Source organism: Rhinolophus hipposideros, assembly GCF_964194185.1.
Source record: "Rhinolophus hipposideros genome assembly, chromosome: 13".
In the NCBI taxonomy this organism is placed as follows: Eukaryota; Metazoa; Chordata; class Mammalia; order Chiroptera; family Rhinolophidae; genus Rhinolophus; species Rhinolophus hipposideros.
Window position 1 is genome coordinate 70,728,434 of NC_138059.1, and position 20,355 is coordinate 70,748,788.

At 38.0% G+C, this 20,355-nt stretch overlaps 1 protein-coding gene across 3 annotated transcripts in view; it reads right to left on the reverse strand.

Annotated features, from left to right (window-relative positions):
- The window catches only part of MRPS28 (mitochondrial ribosomal protein S28), a 157,877-nt gene that overhangs the window by 86,177 nt on the left and 51,345 nt on the right, over positions 1–20,355 (reverse strand). Inside the window, exon 3 of one of the 3 annotated variants that reach the window (XM_081070282.1) lies at positions 11,520–11,688. The exons of the other annotated variants lie outside the window; for them this stretch is intronic. Within the exon in view, the coding sequence (XP_080926408.1) occupies positions 11,520–11,688 (169 nt within the window). The remainder of the gene's footprint in view (positions 1–11,519; positions 11,689–20,355) is intronic. 3 annotated transcript variants of the gene reach the window in all.

The window sequence follows — 20,355 nt, forward strand, 5'->3', positions numbered from 1 at the left end:
GAGAGAGAGAGAGAATATGTGTTTTGTGTGTACTTTGTTCTTTAAATGAACTGTGTGCATTCTTCATCATTAAAAGGCACAGTGCTACAATAGATCTAAGGTCTTTTGCAGTTCTATGTTTTATTATATTTTTACACAATTTTAAGTGTTTGAAAACTAATATAGAGTAGGGTAACATTAAATGCAAAATTGATTAAATATATATACAAAATGCAAAAATCTAAGATTTTTTATTAGCTGTATGAAAAACTTTATAGCCTTATAATTCAATTAACAAGTGAGCCTTTATACGCAAACTACTTGATATATTTTAGATTTGTCTCACTTTTTCAAAGTACCATCCGCCATGTCTCCTTGACACATCCAGCCTGTTGCTTCCTTCTGTTCAGCCTGTAAGTAAGACGCCTATCAAGATCCTCTCACCACCAAACTCTCTGCACTGTATACCAAGCACAGCTGCCATGGTTAACAAAATAAAGGGAGAGCGTGTACATCAGCTCCATAGCTCTCCAACATGTCTCTTCATTAAAATTTAAAATACAGCACAAATCTTACATCCTAATTTATTATCCCAGTTATCAGAAGACGTACATGGAAACAAAAATTATTATAATCCTAACTTCTGCTACATGAATTATTATCAAAAGCCCTTTCAAAAAACGAATGACTATTCCTTAAAAAATACTATACAAGGAGTGACTATCAACTAGGCGAAAATACACAATGCATATCAACTGGCAATGGAAACCTGCATGCCCTTAGGTATAAGCAAAGGAGATTGTTCATAACACCAAACTACAGTTCCTCTATTGCAATCATCCTGGATTTTAATCTTTTTCTGCAATTCTAATATAAGTACTTACATGATTTTGTTTTTCCCTTAAGCCAGCCAAGTTCTTTTAACCTTGTCCTCTTAATTAGTATTTTTTGCCACCATAAACAAAAGTTTTGTCTCTTATTCAAACACTGATTTATTTTACGAAATGTGAAAAACGAAACATTTAAATGTCCAATAAATAACTTCACTTTTTAAAAATGTAGAATATGCATAGAATATGTTATATATGGCATCAATAATGACATTATAATCTTAGAGTTACAAAATAAGATGTGTTAAGAAATTTGGGAAAGGAAAATCCTATCACCTAACAACCATATTAAGTCTTTTTATAAAAAATAATTGTTGCTGGTCTGAATATGAATATATGTATTCATACTGGAAAACAACTTTGCTCGTCTCATATTTGATATTTAAAACATGCAATTTTAACTTTGATGTCCGTAATGTCTATACTGCATACAATTGTTAGGAATCAAAGACACACACACTCCCAAAAAGTCCAAAGGAAACAGAATGAGTAAATACTCTCAGGCACCTGAGATACACTGATGACTAAAATTGGGGTCACAGTTGGAGCTAATATTACGGCATCTAAGCAAAAATTGTATGTTTTATGATACATAATTTTTATTTTATGAGAGAAGAAAAAGTATACATTTATTGCCACAAACAAGTTTTGTCAGTGTAGCAGAAAGGAGTGTGGGCTTTAAAGAATTAGAGAAAGATCTAGTTTTGATTGTGATTGAGTTTTCTCTTTATTTTAATCTGGTTTCCATCTCTCTGAATTAGTTATACCGAGTTCCCCCAAAAATAAGACCTAGCTCTAATGCATCTTTTGGAGCAAAAATTAATATGAGACCCGGTCTTATTTTAATATAAAACCAGGTATAATGTAATATAATATAATAATATAATGCCGGGTCTTCTATTAATTTTTGCTCCAAAAGACACATTAGAAGTGATGGTCCAGCTAGGTCTTATTTTTAGGGAAACATGGTAAGTATTGTTGTTTGCCACAAATACCTACTTAACATCTGTAGGGGTGAGGATTTACCAACAAAGAATAGAGACACTACCCCGTCCCTTCCCAGCCCACAGAGGCAAGATGAAGCGAGAGGCCATCTTCCACCAATTCCTACTTTAGCAGGTAGGTCCTGATTTCTGTGCCCTTTCATCACGAGACGAGACGAGACTTTCTCAGATGCCTTTTAGAAAGCCAAACACTTAACAGACTGTTACCACACTAGCTTGTGTTGGCTGGCAAGGGTCAGAGGGGAAAATCTTTCATAAAAGGCTCAGACCCAGGCTGCAGATTTCATGCCATCCCGAGTTCTGAACAGCCTCCTCTGCAAGAAGAGACCCAAGTTGATGAGGGGAGTGGGGGTGGGGTAGAATGCAAAGACTCCTTCGCATACTCACAAGGCTGAAGGTGGGTTGGTTTTAGAAAGACCCTTGGATTTGGAATAGATCTTGGAACTTGACACTTACAGGCCCTGGTTGATATCTGCCCTTTGTACCCCTAAATCTGCCTAAATCTGGGCACATTTATTAAACATTCCAGTTCATGCCCTTTATTAAAAAGAAAAAAGACAACCAACTACACAAGTACAGAAAGTGAGTAGTTTAAAGGTGCTTAATGTAATATCACATGGTTTTAAATAAATGCAAGCTGGTAACAGTCAAAATGTGGTTTTGCTCCCCAAAAAAGTTAATTCAGTTTTAGGCTGACTTAGTATAAGTATATATTCCACATAATACTGTCAATCTCCCTTCACTTTTCTGACCACATGCAGAGTATCGTGATCCGTTCTGGCAACACAATTGCAGGTCATTGATCATTGGGCTCTACCCAGAAGAAGACGGTGACAGAATCTTACATTATGCTGAATGAAGACCTTAAGGAAAGGAGGGTACTCAGCAGATTGAAAAAAAAGTACAAAGAAGACCTTAAAACTGTCTGAGGAATTTAAAAGGCTTTCATATTAAAGAGGTCGCAATATTTATTGTGTATGTCTAGCTTATATGCCTACAAAAAGCAAAAATAAGAAAAATGGGTAGAAGGTAGAGGTTGGCAGATCGAGCAGATTTCAGTTTAATATAGGGAAGAACTTCTAACATGGCTGGCTGGAAAGGAAATCGATTATTTTGTGTATTAATGGAGGAAATCACAGGAAATTTTCAAGATGGAGGACACTGTGGCAATGATGGAGCTTCAATTTCGTAAGGGCTGAATTAGATGACCTCCGAGACGCCTTCCATTTCTAAAATTCTATGGTTTTTTGACTCTGGATGCCAATTACGTCCTCCAGCATCAGGAAGCACAAAAGCTAGAAAGCAGGTTAAAAGCAGCCAAATTAGTCAGAAGGTAGGTCAGATGTGCGGTAAAAAATGTAGAATCAGGTCACTTTCATCACTTAATAACTCTTCCAGACCAGGAGGCACGGCACTCTCATTAATGACCTACCACCCCACAGGCGCCCTGCTTTATTTCCAGACAGCACTATCTGTTATGCACGACCCGCTTATTCACCTGGCTCCAATCTGAAGCTAAAGATGATTTGTGACATGACTGCTGGATGGCCGGCTAAACAAATGCACACTTAACTTGACTAGGAAAAAGAGTTATTTTACCCCTCCTATGTAGGGAGGCGATTTCTACATCACCTTCTAGTACAAATGAGAAGAGACTTAAAAGGTCAAATACCGCCATCTTTTTTTATGAGCTGCACTACTCTCTGTAATAAACATGTGTGAATGTGGACTTACGCTCTTCTACTTTGGCATTCGACAGATTGTTGGAGAAAATGAGTATTAACAAATCTATATTCTCAGATGCTACCAAAACTTGTGCAGCTGGTTCTGTACGCTGTGGTCTGCCCTGGACAACTCTCCCTCGCACCAGCGATCAGTCGGTCATACGTGTTCCTTCACCTGGCTTCTTAAACCCTGGGTTATCTTAAACCCTGAGTGGCAGCTTAGGTGCTGACAATGTGTCACTCAGATGCCTCAAGGCCTCCCTGCTCTCTGGGTCATTCCTATCAAAACAGGAGTGTGACGACACAGTGACCAGGGGCTTATGCTCAGCAGCTTGATGGCTTGTGCTGCATATCTGAGAAAAGAAAAGGTTTCTGAGCAGACTGGCATCTCTAGGGTGACTTTGTCTTAAATACTAATAGATACTGTCAAGAGTCAAATATCTTTGGAATAAAATTCTGCAAAAAAGAAATATTACACACTCCAAAGTCTCTGAATCAAAATCAAAGCATTTATGATGTAAAAGTTTATTTATGATGTAAAAATGTATATAAAAGCATTTTTTGTTTGCTTTTGGTTTTATTTAGTAGGAGGTTGTGCCTATTTCCTTGGGATTAGGTAATGAAATTATTTTGAAGCTTTCACTACCCAGAAAACAACGTTCAAAAAATACTAAAATTCCAAAGAACAGTGTTAGGTTAGCCTTTTGGCTAATGTAAGTGTCTCTGAATAAATTCTTATGCTTTTAAAATAAAACAATACAGGGTAGGAAAGTGATGTAATTCTTTTCTTCACTACTCAGAGGGGGTGAGCAGCCCCCGGTAAGAAACTTTACTTTGAGGAGCGTCCATTCCCCTCGCAAATTCCACTCTTCAGAGGTTACCTGTATTTAGCCTTCTTTGCTCATGCAAACGGACTTTCGAAATCAGTGCCTGCAAAATGGAGGGAAATCTCAAGATCCAGGAGCTTTTTAACATCCCAAGAAAAGGTGAATGAACAGACTTCTGTTCAGAGAGCATATATCACGTTATAATAATAGCTAAAGAGAGCCAGCCACAGTCTATTGGTTTACTGGGTGGAGAGAACTGAAACCTTGGATAACAAACCAGCTGACAGAATATCAGAACAATACTGTTTCCTGATCCACTCCTGCTATGTGAACGGCTCCATGATCATTTACGTCACCTTGGGCAAGGTTATCTTTATTGGGAAATGGAATCCCCGTAGTACCGACCTGCTAGAATTGCTAGAAGACTGTACGAGAATGCACACAGAATGGAGTAAATGCTCCAGAAAAGTCTCCCAGGACAGGCCCTGATTTAACAAAGAATAGTTCGGGCAAATAGAAGCATTCCAGGTACACACAGAGAGATTGCTAAAATGTAAAATGTGTGTCCTGTACCTTCTGTTCGGTAAGAACACCTCACCCTAAATGAACAAGTGGGTTAAGAAGAAACAACCCAAGTAAAAAGATATTTTCTTTGACAACAATTCTGAAACAGACTAGTAATTATGAGGGGGGAAAAAGTTCTATTTGAAAAGTGGTTACAGTTCTAACTTTACAGCCACGGACACTCTTGTTGGATGACACTGAATAAAAACTAGTCCTTGCAAAGTCATTCTAATGCCCGAGGATGGGACAGGCTCCACGGCCACAAAACGCTGCCAGTTCTACCTTTTAAATAGAGTTTGCCAAGATGAGTGTGTTATTAGCCAGGCTTGGCTGAAACAATCCCCTGCCCACAAAGCTACTTTAATGTACTGTCTCTATTGAAAATCACAGTAATCCAACAATACATGACGATCCTTTCCCATCACTGCAGCAATTCCCACCACAGGCAGCACTTTGTCCCCAACAAAGAAGCCTCACATTCTCCGTCTGCAGAAGCCCCAGTCCTGCCTGAGTCTGTAAGGCAGCCAAGAGGGACATCTGTGTGCTCCACAGCACACAGCACTGGCTCTCTCCTTCGTTCTTTCTTTCCTTCCCTTTCTGCTTTCTTCTTTATTTCCTAGACAATAAACTGGGCGATGGCTTGGTAAGGAAATGGCTTTTCAGTCCCTTCCTCTTCCCTTTTATTTATTTGTTTGTTTAACATCACAGTCAGACAACTACATCTGCCATCTACGATTAAGTGCAAATCCTGAAAACACAGTCAAGTTGATTTTCCGATATCGTCTGAGCTAACTTGTGGTCATCCGAAGACGCTTACTTTAAAGACGAAGATCCCTAACAGTATCTTAATAAAAAGGAGCTATCCAATGCTGAAAATATTCTAGAACTTCATTTTTATTTACAGAGTGATAAAGCCAAATAAAATACTTTAAAAAAATGGTCATATACTCTTAAGAATTAAAAAAAAAACGTATAAACTACATGTTCCCTGTAGAAAAGTTACAATATAAGCAACTACTTCCACAAGAATATTACATTTTGGTATTTTATACCCAGAATGACTTCTGTTATGTCGACTTTCACCTCAAATCAATATTTAGCCTTAAAGAAGTAAAAGAAATTAAGGCAAACAAGGGACAAATGGACAAAGACTGTAAGTAGGACTTCACCAGAGAAAAAGGAGGTATGAGAGGTCCACAACTTTTATCTGCTCCCCAAACACAGGAGAATGCTCAATGTGATTAATGATCAAATAGATGCAAATTAAATCTAGATATTTTCATTATCAATATGCTTAATATTTAAAAATAGAATACCCATGCTTGCACAGGAATAGACTAGTTGGGATTTAAAATCAGGTCTGCCTTTCTGGAGGGCAATTTGGGGATCTGGGTGCTGATACCATTTGGCACCGCAATTTTACTTTTAGGATTTTATCCAAGAAGAGACGGGCATTAAGAATGTTTACTGTAACTTCATTTAAAATAGAAACAACTTAGAGATAGCCAAATACCCAACTACAGAGGATTTATTAAATAAATTATGATACATCTCTACAAGGAGTACTAGACGACCAAAGAAAAGGTTTAAGAGAATATGTAGTAAAAAGAAAATGTTCACCGTAATGTTCACCATTTAGTTAATAAATGAAAATAGCTGGTTGTGAACTAGGTATACATGATCGCAACCACCTTTAGAAAATGTATGCTTGCTTAGAAAAAATAAAAATGTTAGTGATGGTATTACTTTATGGTGGTATGGTAAGAAAGTTCTCTATTTTATAATAAATATGCCATTAGTTTTAGAACCAGAAAAAAGTCCCTGAATGAACTGCCTCTTAGAATTGATGGCGTAATTTATTATCATTAAAGAAATAAAGGGTAATTCATTCCTTCTCAAACATACATTAACATTTTCCTGGGTTTCAAAACAGTTCCATTGAAAAAAGGTAAAATTTCACATGAAGGGTGCAGCGAGGGATAGATAGGAAGAGGGAATCAGCACAATAATTTAAGAGATCGGGACTGGAAAAGTCTCTTAGATTTATCATTTTATGTAGTAGGGGGCAATCACAAAATCATAACTCAACAAGTTTAATGCAGATTCAACAGATTGACACTGATTTTCATTCCCGAAAGACCAGACCGTGTGCAATGTAGCTCTAATTATCAGTAGATGGAAAGAACATAAACACCAAATAACTACAATTTGTGCAACAGTGTGTGTGTAATTATTGGTAGAAACGGAACAGATGGAAAATAATGAAGTTTTTAATTCTTTAAGTCACAGACAACATGGAGTGCACTTTTACCTTGCATAGCTTCACATTATGTTACATGACAAAACTGGATTACCAAGCAAATCATTTTCCAATTGACTTTTAAAAGGACGAAAGTATTCTCTAAGACCTTACATCTGTTTAATCTCCTGACATGTTGCAGAGGAGTCAGGAAGCTACAGGCAGAATATCTGTGAGTTCTGAAAGCATGTAAAGCGTGGACCTGCTCTCTCGAGGTATATCACTGTTTCCAGTGCACATTCTGTAAACTGGTTTTAAATCACATTGTTTGTGATTCTGCTACAGTAACCTGTCTGTGTATTTCTTTTGAATGAATGAATGAATGAATGAATAAATGAATGAATGAATGAATACATAAATACACTTATCTGCTTAAAATGGCTAAAAAAAGTGTTTGCAAAGCAGCCGTTACACAAATGAGCGAGGCAGAGCTGTACTCTATTGACCCCAGTTTATGACATGGTATTTAAAAACCATCTCCGGAAAAGCGATAAAATCTCCTGGTTTGTGATCTGGATTTCTCCTCACTGTACATAGCAGGGTTAATGTTATATTTTTAAATTATTATAATTATTATAATTCTAGAAGCTAATGAATTCACCTGTTTTTTGTGTTCCCTAGAATACGACCAAATCATGCTAATAAATAAAATTAAAGGCAGAATAGCAAACGAGGTGTGTGAAGCCCTGCCAACACGTGACACAACTTTTTAAGGATGTACCGATTCCTTCTGATTTAATGACAGAATAAGAGTGCTGCGGGGACACGTTGCCTGTCACGTCGAACGTGAGTGCCACGTACCCAGACGCAGGTGTGGTAAACACACATGCCTCCACTGAGCGCTGGGCTTGTTTTTTAGTGCAGTTTCCTTAACTCCTGCTATTTGCTACACATGTGCTTCGGAACTTTACGTGTTATTCCATCAATTCCCACAGCTTCAGAAGGAGATGTTACTATCACTATTTTCCGAGAGAAAAAACGTTCCCCAAGTCACAAGCTAGTAAATCGTAAGACTGGGATTCAAACCCTGATCTCTGACTCCAATTTGTGCCCTTTTCACTATGTTAGTGGGTCAGGACAAGTAAACTGACTGAAAGCTAAAATTAAGGGGACACCTTATGGCTGAAGTTTCAGCACCTGAAAGCCACCAGATCAAAAACATCTTGCTTTTTGCCAGTGTTTCCTTGTCCTCAAAGACACTGACAAAGCCCAACTGTTTACTCCAGTTAGACCCAAACCAGGTGTGTGACGTCAGAAAATTCACAGATAAGTGGACCATTTTGTTTGCAAATCTGTCAAAAAGGTACATTAGACTGTCAAGTTACGACCTCACTGATTTCTGGAGAAGTTGAACTGTAAGTTCAGTGATACAAATGGGTTTTCTGTCAGGGAACCCTGATTTGATCTCATAAATAAGTGAAAAAACATCTTTAGATGCATTTACAAACATTTCTGCAGTGAAATGAAGCATTGAATGTCACACCTTGTAAGAGTGGGGGAGGCTTGCATGTGCTGAACGGCCTTGCGGGGGGGTTGTGGGTGGGTTGTGGGGCTGTGGCGACTGCTGCTTCCACTTCTGGTTTCCACCCACAGCACGCAACCAGAGACGCTTACTGAAAGACGAGGGCAGGGCTTCTCCACAAATTCCTCAGACTGGATTTGGTTACCTCTCCCAGCTTTCACCTTCCCTTCAAAATGATTTCACTTACACTGCAAAAGCAGCTTTTGGGGCTGGCCACCTTCTCACACATTTGGGAGCAGGACACCAGCCCTCTGAGAAAGTCATTGCCTGCGCAGGGACACAGTGATTCCTTAAGTCCCATCGTGATGCCGTCACGCAAGCCAACATTTTCTGGGCCATCAATTAGCCCGTTGTTTTTTAATACTTTGCCTGCATGGCGGTTTGAAAGCAGAGAGTATTCTTAGCCAGAGGTACCTAGAATACACAGACTTCCTTGCCCTTTTGAGGTCATTGCACTATATTTAAAAGTCTACGGTACGAGCAATAAATTATTATTTTTGTAATAAAACCCAGCCAGGTCTGTCATTTTGAAAAATCTGTTATTAAATATTCCACTGTAGAAGGTCCTTGGAAGGAGCGTACCTTTCGGTGTTTGGTCCTTTCGGTCCACATCTCATTATTCCTTCTGTCGCCTGGTATTTGCCTCAACTTCCTACGTTATATTGTTTTTAGAAGTACACCGTGCCAGTCTCTTCTCAGATGGGAAACCCAGTCATCCTATTCAGAAATGCACGTTCATGAGGGTTGACGAAGCTCTTTCTGAGGCTGGAAGCACTGTTTCTTCAGTTTCAGTCAGCACCTGGAGTAGTTGGGGGATGTGCTGAAGGCTGGTTTGGGGCCTCATCCCCAGACATTCTGATCCTTCACATTCGGGGGAGGTCACGGGTTACACATGGAGCAGAAATGTCTGGTAAGAAGACACCAGGTGTTCAGGGGGATTGCGGCCACTGCTCGTAGAACGCCCCGTTACTGCAGCTTGTCTGCTCTGTTCTGAGGGGCTCTCATTATAGGAATTGTATTCTAGACAAACGATTTTTAAAGTTTCTCTTATTCAAATTTTTCTTTATACATTTTGTTTTTCACAGCAGCTTTGCAGGATGGCGTATACGTGTATACTACCCACTTGGGAAGAATATCAGACAGGGATTAAGAAGCCCTGCCTTTATTTCACAGCGAAAGAAACTGGACAGCGGAGTCTCTCTTTCTTCACTGTCTCCAAAGGTGGCGCGCGTAGCTTTCCCAGAGTATCGGGTTGCTGGGCTAGGTCCACACACCACCTAGGTGATAATTCACTTAGATTTAAACTGCTTTTTTCAAAGCCAACTTTCCCAAACAATGCATCATCTACATTTTAAATGCTAGGTGAAATTCTACCACCACTCTCAAAAAAAGGACAAGGAGGCGTATTGTACTGGACAAAAGAAATGCAGAAAAGTATTGACAGTACAAGCAATCTATAGTACCCCTGGGGTAGAAAGGATTGTTGAAAGAGTTTTCTCACACATGAAAAAACAACAAAGAGCATAACATTGATTATATTTCATTATTTTTTGAACCTAGGTACGGAAATACCTGAAAAAAAGCCATCACTTGTAAATATGAATTATCCCTTTGCCTCACAAACAGACAAGGCAGTGATATACATCTATGCTTAAAAATTAAAATTTTAAATCACATTAGTGGAACGCTAGCCCCAATCCTAGAAAAATGTGTCTTTAAGAAAAAGTGAGACATAGAATCTTTGGGACTTATAATTTTATAAATGACATCACTTGGAGAAACAGGAAAACCCTCTGCTCTTCCAGCCTTTCCTCATTCCCAAATGTGGCAATGTAACTTCCTGATCCATTGCTGCCTCTGTTTTTCCAGGTCTCAAGAGAAGAACGATGTTCCAAAGAGCACAAACATGTAACTACTATTCTCCATACCCTGTTATTCTCTGTGCATAACATTTTGTGTGTGTGCAATCTTAAAGCCAGAGCTTTTGCAATGCTCATTTTCCCACACTAAGCAAATATTGACTAAGAAAAGACATCTGTGGGACAAATAAGTAGAGTATTAGGTGGGTGCAAAAGTAATTGTGGTTTTTGCCATTTTTAACCCTTTGAACCGCGATTACTTTTGCATCAACCTAATATAAAAATTACACCCGCCAGACTCGCTGAGAAGTGACCTATTCAAACCTCCTGCTCTTCGTCTTTGTAAATCAACATGCTGCTTCTAACAAAATACAGCTCTTCTACGATCTTAGACTCATTTTTTTTTTCAGTTAAATTAGCTGGCATGAACTCATGAGATAGAAATAAATTTGAGAAGTTTAGTTTTAAATGTTGAAAAGTTAAGTTCATTGCCAAGGATAAGTCCCTTGCAATGAAAGAGAAAATAGTTTTGACAATTTATTCAGATCTAAGGAAAAGGTAGCTATGTATACCTTGCACGGCATTATGCAGCGTGAGTGTGTATGACTTAACTACTGTTAAGTTAGGGAGAAAGGGATTAAGATGAAAAACGTTTTTCATGTGCCTGCTAATGGCTGCCCAGCCGCTATGGAAGGAAGTGAAGCTTGGTTTATGCGTCTAACTTATTTTAATGTGATCAGGAGGTAAGGAAATTTGTTGAAAAGGTTCAATAAATAAGCTAGGTCAGATAGAGCACCTGGAGACCCGAGACTCAATTTAGAGCCCTAACGCACACAATGTTTGGCACTGACCTGGCAAGATAGCGGAGCACAGAGAACTGAAAACTGCGGGGGGACACGAGAACATTCCTGATTTGCTTGAGGAGGATCCGGGCTGCATCTAATCCCGCAGGAAAGGGGGTAAATTGGTGGCAACACACTGCACTGACTCCTGGCCCATCCTGGTCTCAGGAAGTCATGCCTTTGGAAGAAGGGTGAAAATAAAGGTCACAATTCCCAAAGCTTCACAAATTGTCATTGGCATGGACAATGCTTTATAACTACCTCAGGACGGCTCAGTTTCAATAACAGACTGCTGAAAGTAAAGGTATGAAACCTCTGCGATTTTGAAGAGTCTCAAAATCCCAGAATTATCCCCAAATTTCTGGCTAAATGACCGATTCCAGGCAATGTCTGTATCCATCTGGTTCTGCGACACTAGTTTCTTTCATGAAACTTGCGTAAACAAAGCTGAGACAGCAGAACCAGAAGGCTGCAGCCAGAGCTGTTCTGGGATCATTGTGAAGGTACCCCCAGTCCTCAAGCCTGCTCTCTGGGCGATGCTAGAACAGTATTTGTGCACTTTCACCATTTCAAGTTAATGAAACTGCTGTTGAGATTGCTTTTAAAATGCTACTAAAATAATACTTTTAAATTTTTTCTAACAAGCCATTATAACTACTGTGTTTCCACAAAAATAAGACCCTACTGGACCATCATCTCTAATGCGTCTTTTGGAGCAAAAATTAATGTAAGACCAGTATTATATTATACTGTGTTATATTATACCCTGTCTTATACTAAAATAAGACCCGGTATTATATTATACCCGGTCTTATATTAAAATAAGACCTGGTATTATATTATATTATATTATATTATATTATATTATATTATATTATATTATATTATATCTTACTATATTAAAATAAGACCCGGTATTATATTGTATAAGACCCGGTCTTATATAATATTAAAATAAGATGGAGTCTTATATTAATTTTCGCTCCAAAAGATGCATTATTGCTGATGGTCTGGCTAGGTCTTGTGTTTGGGGAAACACAGTATGGCTAACATAAGAAAAAATCTCATGTGCCATCTACAGATAAAAGGAATTTTGAGTATGTGGCCCATTTTTGAACAAAACAAACAAAAAACCCACAGTTGTATGTCCCTGTCCTAAATCACTCAGGAAGGAGAGATTCTGGGGGAACAAAGGGTGGGGGGTAGGTAGAGGGGGCCTAGCAGGAAACTTATTTAAAATTACTTCAATATCCTTCTATTATTTATATTTTTAGGAGGCATCGATAGCCCTATTTCATTCGAACTGGGCAAGATCTTAGATTAAAAGATTCCCCAGACCAACTGTCTTGTTCATACTTCTGTTAAATTTTTTTTTTTTTATTAAATTTATTGGGGTGACAATTGTTAGTAAATTTACATAGATTTCAGGTGTACAATTCTGTATTACATCGTCTATAAATCCCATTGTGTGTTCACCACCCAGAGTCAGTTACTTCTGTTAAATTTTGTTGTTAATACCAAGTGCTACTTCCCCAGCTGTGAAGTCAGGCTAGCAGCTGCCTCAGCAAACCAGCCCGTGCTACACCAATACATGAAGACAGCTGCCTTGCTCGTCTTTACAGATGAAAGAAGGATGCTAAAGGCCTAGGAAACTCGGGTACTTGGGTACTGGCAGTGGCTGTGAAGGCAGCTGCTTGCCTGTCACACCGCTGGAGAGTATGCCAGGTGACAACAGCCGCAGGAGACGAAGGAAAGAATGAATGCAACTAATTCCTACCGATGACACACTACATTTCCAAATCGTTTTCTTTACGGAATGTTACATTGTTTTTGATAATTTAAATTTTAGATTCCTCACCATTCTATGCACAGAAGCAAACCCTCACTATTATATAAACATTCCTGATTTCTACTTTAATTTGAATATACTATGCAATAAGCAATCTTAAAGATTTGTATCCTCAAGTGTAAGAGTTACAAACAATTGATTTTTCTAACATTAGCATTGTTATAAAACTTCCAAATAATCTGAGAATCATGCCAGGATAAACCTGAATTGGAGGCTGAAAACAATTTGATAGGAACTAACATTTGCAAGAAAGTGTTTCATTACAGTGGCCTTCTGTATACATTCAATGTGGATTAAAAGTCCAGAGTTTATAAGCAGAACTGATAATCATATTTCTCTTTTAGGAAATATTTTTACTTTACTAAAAATAGTGACTATACTTAACCATGTCTGCAATTTCCTTTGAAATACTGAAAACATACTTATATATATTTCAGGGGATGGTCAACAGTAATCATAATAAAATCCGTATTTTAGAAGGGGTTACTATAAGTGCCTCTATTAACTGTATTTCAGTGGACAACTGACCTTTTGCTAATCACCGTATCAAATGTCAAAAATGTTTCATTAGTGAAAATAATGGGCTATAATTAGAATGATGAATATTAAAACCAGAGTCCCATTTGTGAAATAAAAAGCATTTAAGGAATAGGGGCTGACTGCCTAGTATTTGAACGCCTGCCCCATGCTTTCAAGAACAGAGCCGAGGAACCCACGGGGGCATGGATGCTTTTCCCTCTGGAAGATGCCGCCTTTCAGTGAAACGTACCTCCATCCCGCCTGAAATGTAGAAGACGCTGTTTGCCTGTCGCAGGCAATGAAGGGGGCAGAACTCTCCCTAAGTGCCCCCCTTTCTCAAGGGTGTTGGTCAGAGCCTCTGAGGACTGAGATGGGGTTTCCCTGAGTTCCAAGAACTGCCTGTGCCTGGTTGTGACTATCTAGCTGCAAATCTGTGTGTGTGTCTTTATGTGCAACAGCACGGGCTCTCAGATCTCCTTTCACTCTAACTTGATAATGAGGTTGTAAGTAGTAGCTAGTCCTCACCTACTTGGAATTTCTTTGCAGGCTATCATTATCTATCAAAAGCAACCTACAATGGGTTATGACCACACTGGCTCAGGTCTGTGTGGAATGGTGGTAAGGTATGTGTACTTAAGAGTAATCTCATTGAAAGCCACAATCTTGTCAAACACAAAATTTCAAATCAACATATGACTGCTCCTATCAAGTGGCATTTATTAATATAGTTATGCCGATCTGCCTAAGAACATAGGACTTCACAACAAAATACATAAAACACAGTAAGTCTCAACATGGCCAGAATTTTGGAAAATCCTAGCACCCTGTTCACATGGGAGGACATTCAGAAACCTGTTACAGTTTATTAGAGAACAATACACACACACATACAGAGAACAACTGCACAAATGTTGGCAAGAAGCCTAACCACGAGGCAGCATATTTATAAATATAAATATACTTTAGTAAACTCCCTGGGCAAGAGAACTGAGAAGAACAAACAGCCCTCAAACAATCCTAAGTATATATAGTGAACTTGGTATATGATAGAGAAAGCATTTTACATTTGTGGGAGAAAATGATGAGTTATTCAACAAATCACATTGGGAAAACTGATTTTACATCTAGAAAAAAAAGTAGATCTCCATATCAAATCACACATTGAAATAAGCCATAAAATGGGTACAGGGTTTCCTTCTGGGCAGACTGAAATGGTATAGAACTAGATGGAAGTAATGGTTGCATAACATTGTGAATGTACTAAATGCCACTGAATTGTATACTTTAAAATGGTTAAAGTGGTAAGTTTTGTTATACCGGGGGTGCCAAAAATATGTACAGACATTTTAAGAGATGGTAACACTTTGGCCAACGTTGCTCAAGCAGTAGCTCACCATCACCAGAACCGTCTGGACGCTGAAGAGAACCACTCTGAGCACCTCTTGTAATTGCAGATGTCAAACGTGACTTGTATTCAGCTTTTGTTATCGGTATATATTAACACAGTTTTTTCCATTCTTAAAACGTATATGCATTTTTTGGCATCGTCTGTGTGTATTTTATCACAATTACTATAAAAAAATAATTTGTGGATACATTACAGAAACTAAGTGTGAAAACTCAAGATTTGAATTTGTGTATTATACAAAAACAGGGGAAGTACCGTGTTTCCCCAAAAATAAGACCTAACTGGAAAATAAGCCCTAACATGACTTTTCAGGATGACATCCCCTGAAGATAAGCTCTAATGCGTCGTTTGGAGCAAAAATTAATATAAGACCCGGTCTAATTTTCGGGGAAACACGGTATCTTTTTGACCTCAGGGTAGGAAAGGCTTTTCCAGAATAGACACACAGAGCCATATTATTCCATCTATGTAACAGAATTATCCCAAAACTCAGTGGCTTCAAACAGCAGAAATCATTTTGCTCCAGAATGTGAAATCTGGGCAGGGCTCAGCCGGGACAGCTCATCTCTGCCCGCACCGTGTCACTGGGCTGACATGCGGGAGGGACCATTTCCAAGATGGCAACTGAGCACTGGCTGAGAGCTGCTGCCCACATGTCCCTTTCCGCAGGGCTTGAGCTTCCTCACAGGATGGTGGTTGCATTCCAAAAACATCCCAAGAGACAGGAAATGGAAACTGCCAGTTTCTTAGAGCCTGGGCGCAAATCTGGCACAATGTCACCTCGGCTGTATTTTATTGTTCAAGGAATCATGCAGCCCCGATTCAAGGGGAGATACAGACGCCCTTGATGGGAAGAAGGTCAAAGGCTCTGGGGGCCGTGTTTTAAGACTACGATAGCCATTCACAAAGGAAAAGATGGGTACAGTTGACGCTACCAGAATTTAAAACCTCTACAAAAGTCAGCATGAAAAAGATAAAACATGAGATAGTTGGAAAAGAGGTAATTTGTAACACATGTAAAAAAGAACTAATATCTGGAATACATAAAGAAGCAAATCAAAACATCTCATCTATTACACTGTCAAAATCAAGTCGACAAAAAACCCCCAACGTTTGGTGAATATGTGAGAAAATGGGAACTGCCATAAACTTGGAGAGTAAAATGAAATAATAACATTACTGTAAAATGAAATAATAACATTAGGGAGCAATTTGGAAGTAACTAATAAAATAGAAAACGTATACATAGTCTCAACCCATCAATTAAGCTTCCAGATAATACAGGGAAAGAAATGCATTTATCCCTGGAGACATCTACGAGATGCTAATGGTCACAATGTTCGTAATAAACAAAACCAGAAGCCACCTGAAGGTTCACCAAGAGGGAAAAGTATAAATAATAACTGGCATGTAGTCAAGGAGTGAAATCTACGTAGGAGTTAAAGTGAATGAACTAGATCTCAATGTAGATTATTGGACAGATGGAAAAACGCAATGTTGAGTCAAAATATTACAAAATGATAACAAGTGAAACATTTAAACATAACGTTTTAAATTTTAAAAACATACGCACAAAGCAATATCATATATTCTCTATGGCTATGTACACATATAGTAAAAATGTAAAAACTTGAAGTATATGGAACATATTCTAGGTGGTAGTTGCCTCTGGAGAGACGTGAATGACACAGGGGAGTTGAACAAAGTGAATACACCAGAGAAACTTTGTTTGCCAAAGATCTGTTCGCCTCTTGACAGTTGTTGCTGGGTGGTCAAGGATTTTATTTCCCAGCACCCTTACACCAAGGTGGGGTCACTTGACTTCTTTTCACCAATGGCTATGAAGACCAAGGACCATAAGAAGCAGTGGGAATGCCTTGCCCAGTCTCTCTCCTTTCCCATCACTGGATACCCATGAGCACTGCGACTCATCTTCATCACGTGATGATGGAGCCCCAAGAGGGGAGAGGTCTGGGTCTTTATACCACCAACTAGCAACACTCACACACACACAACAGTGCTACATGAGTGAGAACTAGCGGTAAGCCATTAGAATTTGGGGATTTGTTTCAGTTAGCTTCACCCAACTATACAAAAGGGGGCTTCAATTTTTTTTTTAACCTATTGATTTCTGTTTCTTTGATTAAAAAGAAGTCTTCAGTAAAACCAGAACCACCACCACCAAAATGTGTTTGTTAATTCAAGGTGGTGAACATTCAGGTAGCTGTTACACTGTAGTTTTTCAGTTAAAAAGAGGTTTTATTGTGAAAGATTTAACAAAGTTGCCCATTCTTCTAATATTTTACAAGGCCGCTATATTTTTGCTGCAGTAAACATTTCCACTGTGGACGCTCCTAAAAGTTATGCTGTCCTCTAATGAGGCTACGCCTGTTTTCTCCAGATTGTAAATAATGCTTTTATGTCAAGGATTCAGCTCAGTGCACAAGTGTAGCCTTCCTCCCTTAACTCCATGCGTATCTGAATAAATGTAAAACCTCCTTCACTGTTAAAATAGGTGACTTCAAAATGTTCAAAATTATACAGGAAGAAATTGTGTGGTCTGAAAAGGTGTGAAAGAATAAAGGGAAAAGCAAGTCCGTAAGTAATCCTCTGCAAATGAGGAGAGAAATAGCTCACAGTTACTGAGTACTTGTGTGCCAAGTACTATCATAAATTAATATGCTTAATATTAACTCATTAAGTCCTTAAAACAACCCTATAAATATGTGCGTAATGTAAAGTCCCATCTTACAATGGGAATGAAAGAGACTGGGGAGAAACAGTCCTAAAACTACTAAATCTAATTTGCGCAGGGAGCAATCCACAAAGGTCTGACACAATTTCTAGATCAAGGTTCTTAAGATAGAAATCTGTTATAAAAACTCTCCTTGATCCCAATGCTCCATTTTAAACACCAGTTCCATTGCTTACTATTTTCCCAATGTTTCACGAACCCATTTCTCTGCTTTACAGTCCAGTGCCATGGCCCAAAGTTAAACCATCAAAATGTCTCACGGTAACTATGGCAATAATTTGTTACCTCTCTTCTGGGCTCTTCTCACCCCTCCCTCTACCTGAAAATTATTATATCACCTATATGTGCTACTAGAATAATCTGTATAAAATGCTTACCCCATGGAATCTGACCATATTACATTCCCTTACTTCTCAGGCTTGTTTTGAGTATTAAATCTACTTCAAGTATGTAGCAGCGTGGTTGGCACATTGTAGAAACTTAAGAAACATTAGTAATGCTTTGAAAAGCCAGATTTATCAACCCCATTTAACAGAGCTAAGCAGTCTCAGAGAAGTTAAATAATTTAACTGAAGTAACGTGGGAAGTGGCTGAACCCAGATTTGTCTGGCTCCAAACATACTTATTTCCATTATAGCCACATTGCTTCCTAACACTGTCCCAAAGAAAAATTTTGAAACTAAATTTCACTGTAAGTTGAGGAAGTAATGAAAATCACGCTGTTCTTAGTTCTTTTCAAATTTATCAATATAATCTTTTTAATAACACCTACAAGGTAAACTTTAAAACACACACCTACAAATCTCTGATATACAGACCTACAAACTAAAAAATGTTTTCCAGTATGAATTAACAGCTTTACTATATATTGCACAGCAGCTGAATACTCAAACAAAACAAGGATGCCAGGTCGTAGGTGGAAAACCCCAATAACACTTAGAAAATCCCATTAGAGAGAGGTTTTAATATACCACTGCAGCATTATTGGAGTACTATCTTAGTATGTGCATGTTTGAAGTAAAGAAATAGATGTTGAAATGTAAGTTTTTTCTTACTAATTTAAGTACAAATAATCCTGACACCCAAAAAAGTCTTCTTATTGAACTGAAATCCAATTTAACATTCTCTCCAAGGTTCAAAATCTTACAGAAAGAGAACCAATTTGCCAAAATTAGAGCTAGCTATTAAAAACATCACCACCACATATTAAACTGTATCTTCTCTATTTAAGACATCCTACTTGGAAAATAAATCCCCAGACTATAACGTACCATTATATCTCCCATGGTCATCTATGAGTGATAAGATTAATTTTGTATTTTTCTTTTTAATCTTATATAATTTTTAAATTTTCTAGTTACTTTTACAGTAAAGGAAAAAATTATCAGCAAGTTACTAATTATTAATCTACAAAATGACTGCTTTCAAATTAAAACATGTATCTTTTAAGAGGCATTATCTGCATTTCAAATTTCAGAATGTCCCCTAAGTATTAACAAAATCAGCTTAGGTAAAACAGACAAAAAAAGAAAAACGATAACTTGACAGTCTTGCTCTTTAATAACAGAAAGTACCACTGAGTTAATGTATTTAGAAAACAAAGAAATGAAAAGCATAAAAATTAGAAGGGGCGGGGTACGTTTTTCATTGTTCACAGATGATGGTTGTGTCCTTGGAAAACCCCAAATAAACGAAGTAATAAATATTACAAATTATAAATTTAGTAAGGTGACTGGATACAAAATTGACACACAAAAAAATCAAGCAGTCTTCACATAGGCAAACAAAAATTAGCATGAGGAGCTAGTAGATGAAAAGACACCACTGAAAACAGCAACAAAAGATAAAGTACCTGGGAATAAACATGAAATTATGTGGAAGATATCTGTGAAAACCAACCCACAAACCCACTAAAATTCTCATCTATATATCTCTCCTTTCGCCAATGTCAGACTGTGATTTCTATAACTTTATAATAAATACTGATTATCAGATAAGAAGACACATTGCTTTGGCTGTTTTCAGTCTTTTGCCTTTTCATATAAATTTGAACATCAACTTGTCAGTTTCTTCAAAAATGTCTGCAGGATTTTAAGAGATTGTACTAAATCAACAGATCAATTTGGAGAGAACTGACATCTTAACAATATTGACTCCTCCCTTTATTTAGCTTTTCTTTAATTTCCTGTTGTGATGTTTTGTAGTTTTCAGTGTAGAGGTTCTGCACGTCTTGTTAAATTTATTCCTAGCATTTTTATGCTACTGTAAATAGATCTTTTAAAATTTCATTTTCTGATTGTGCATTCTTACTATA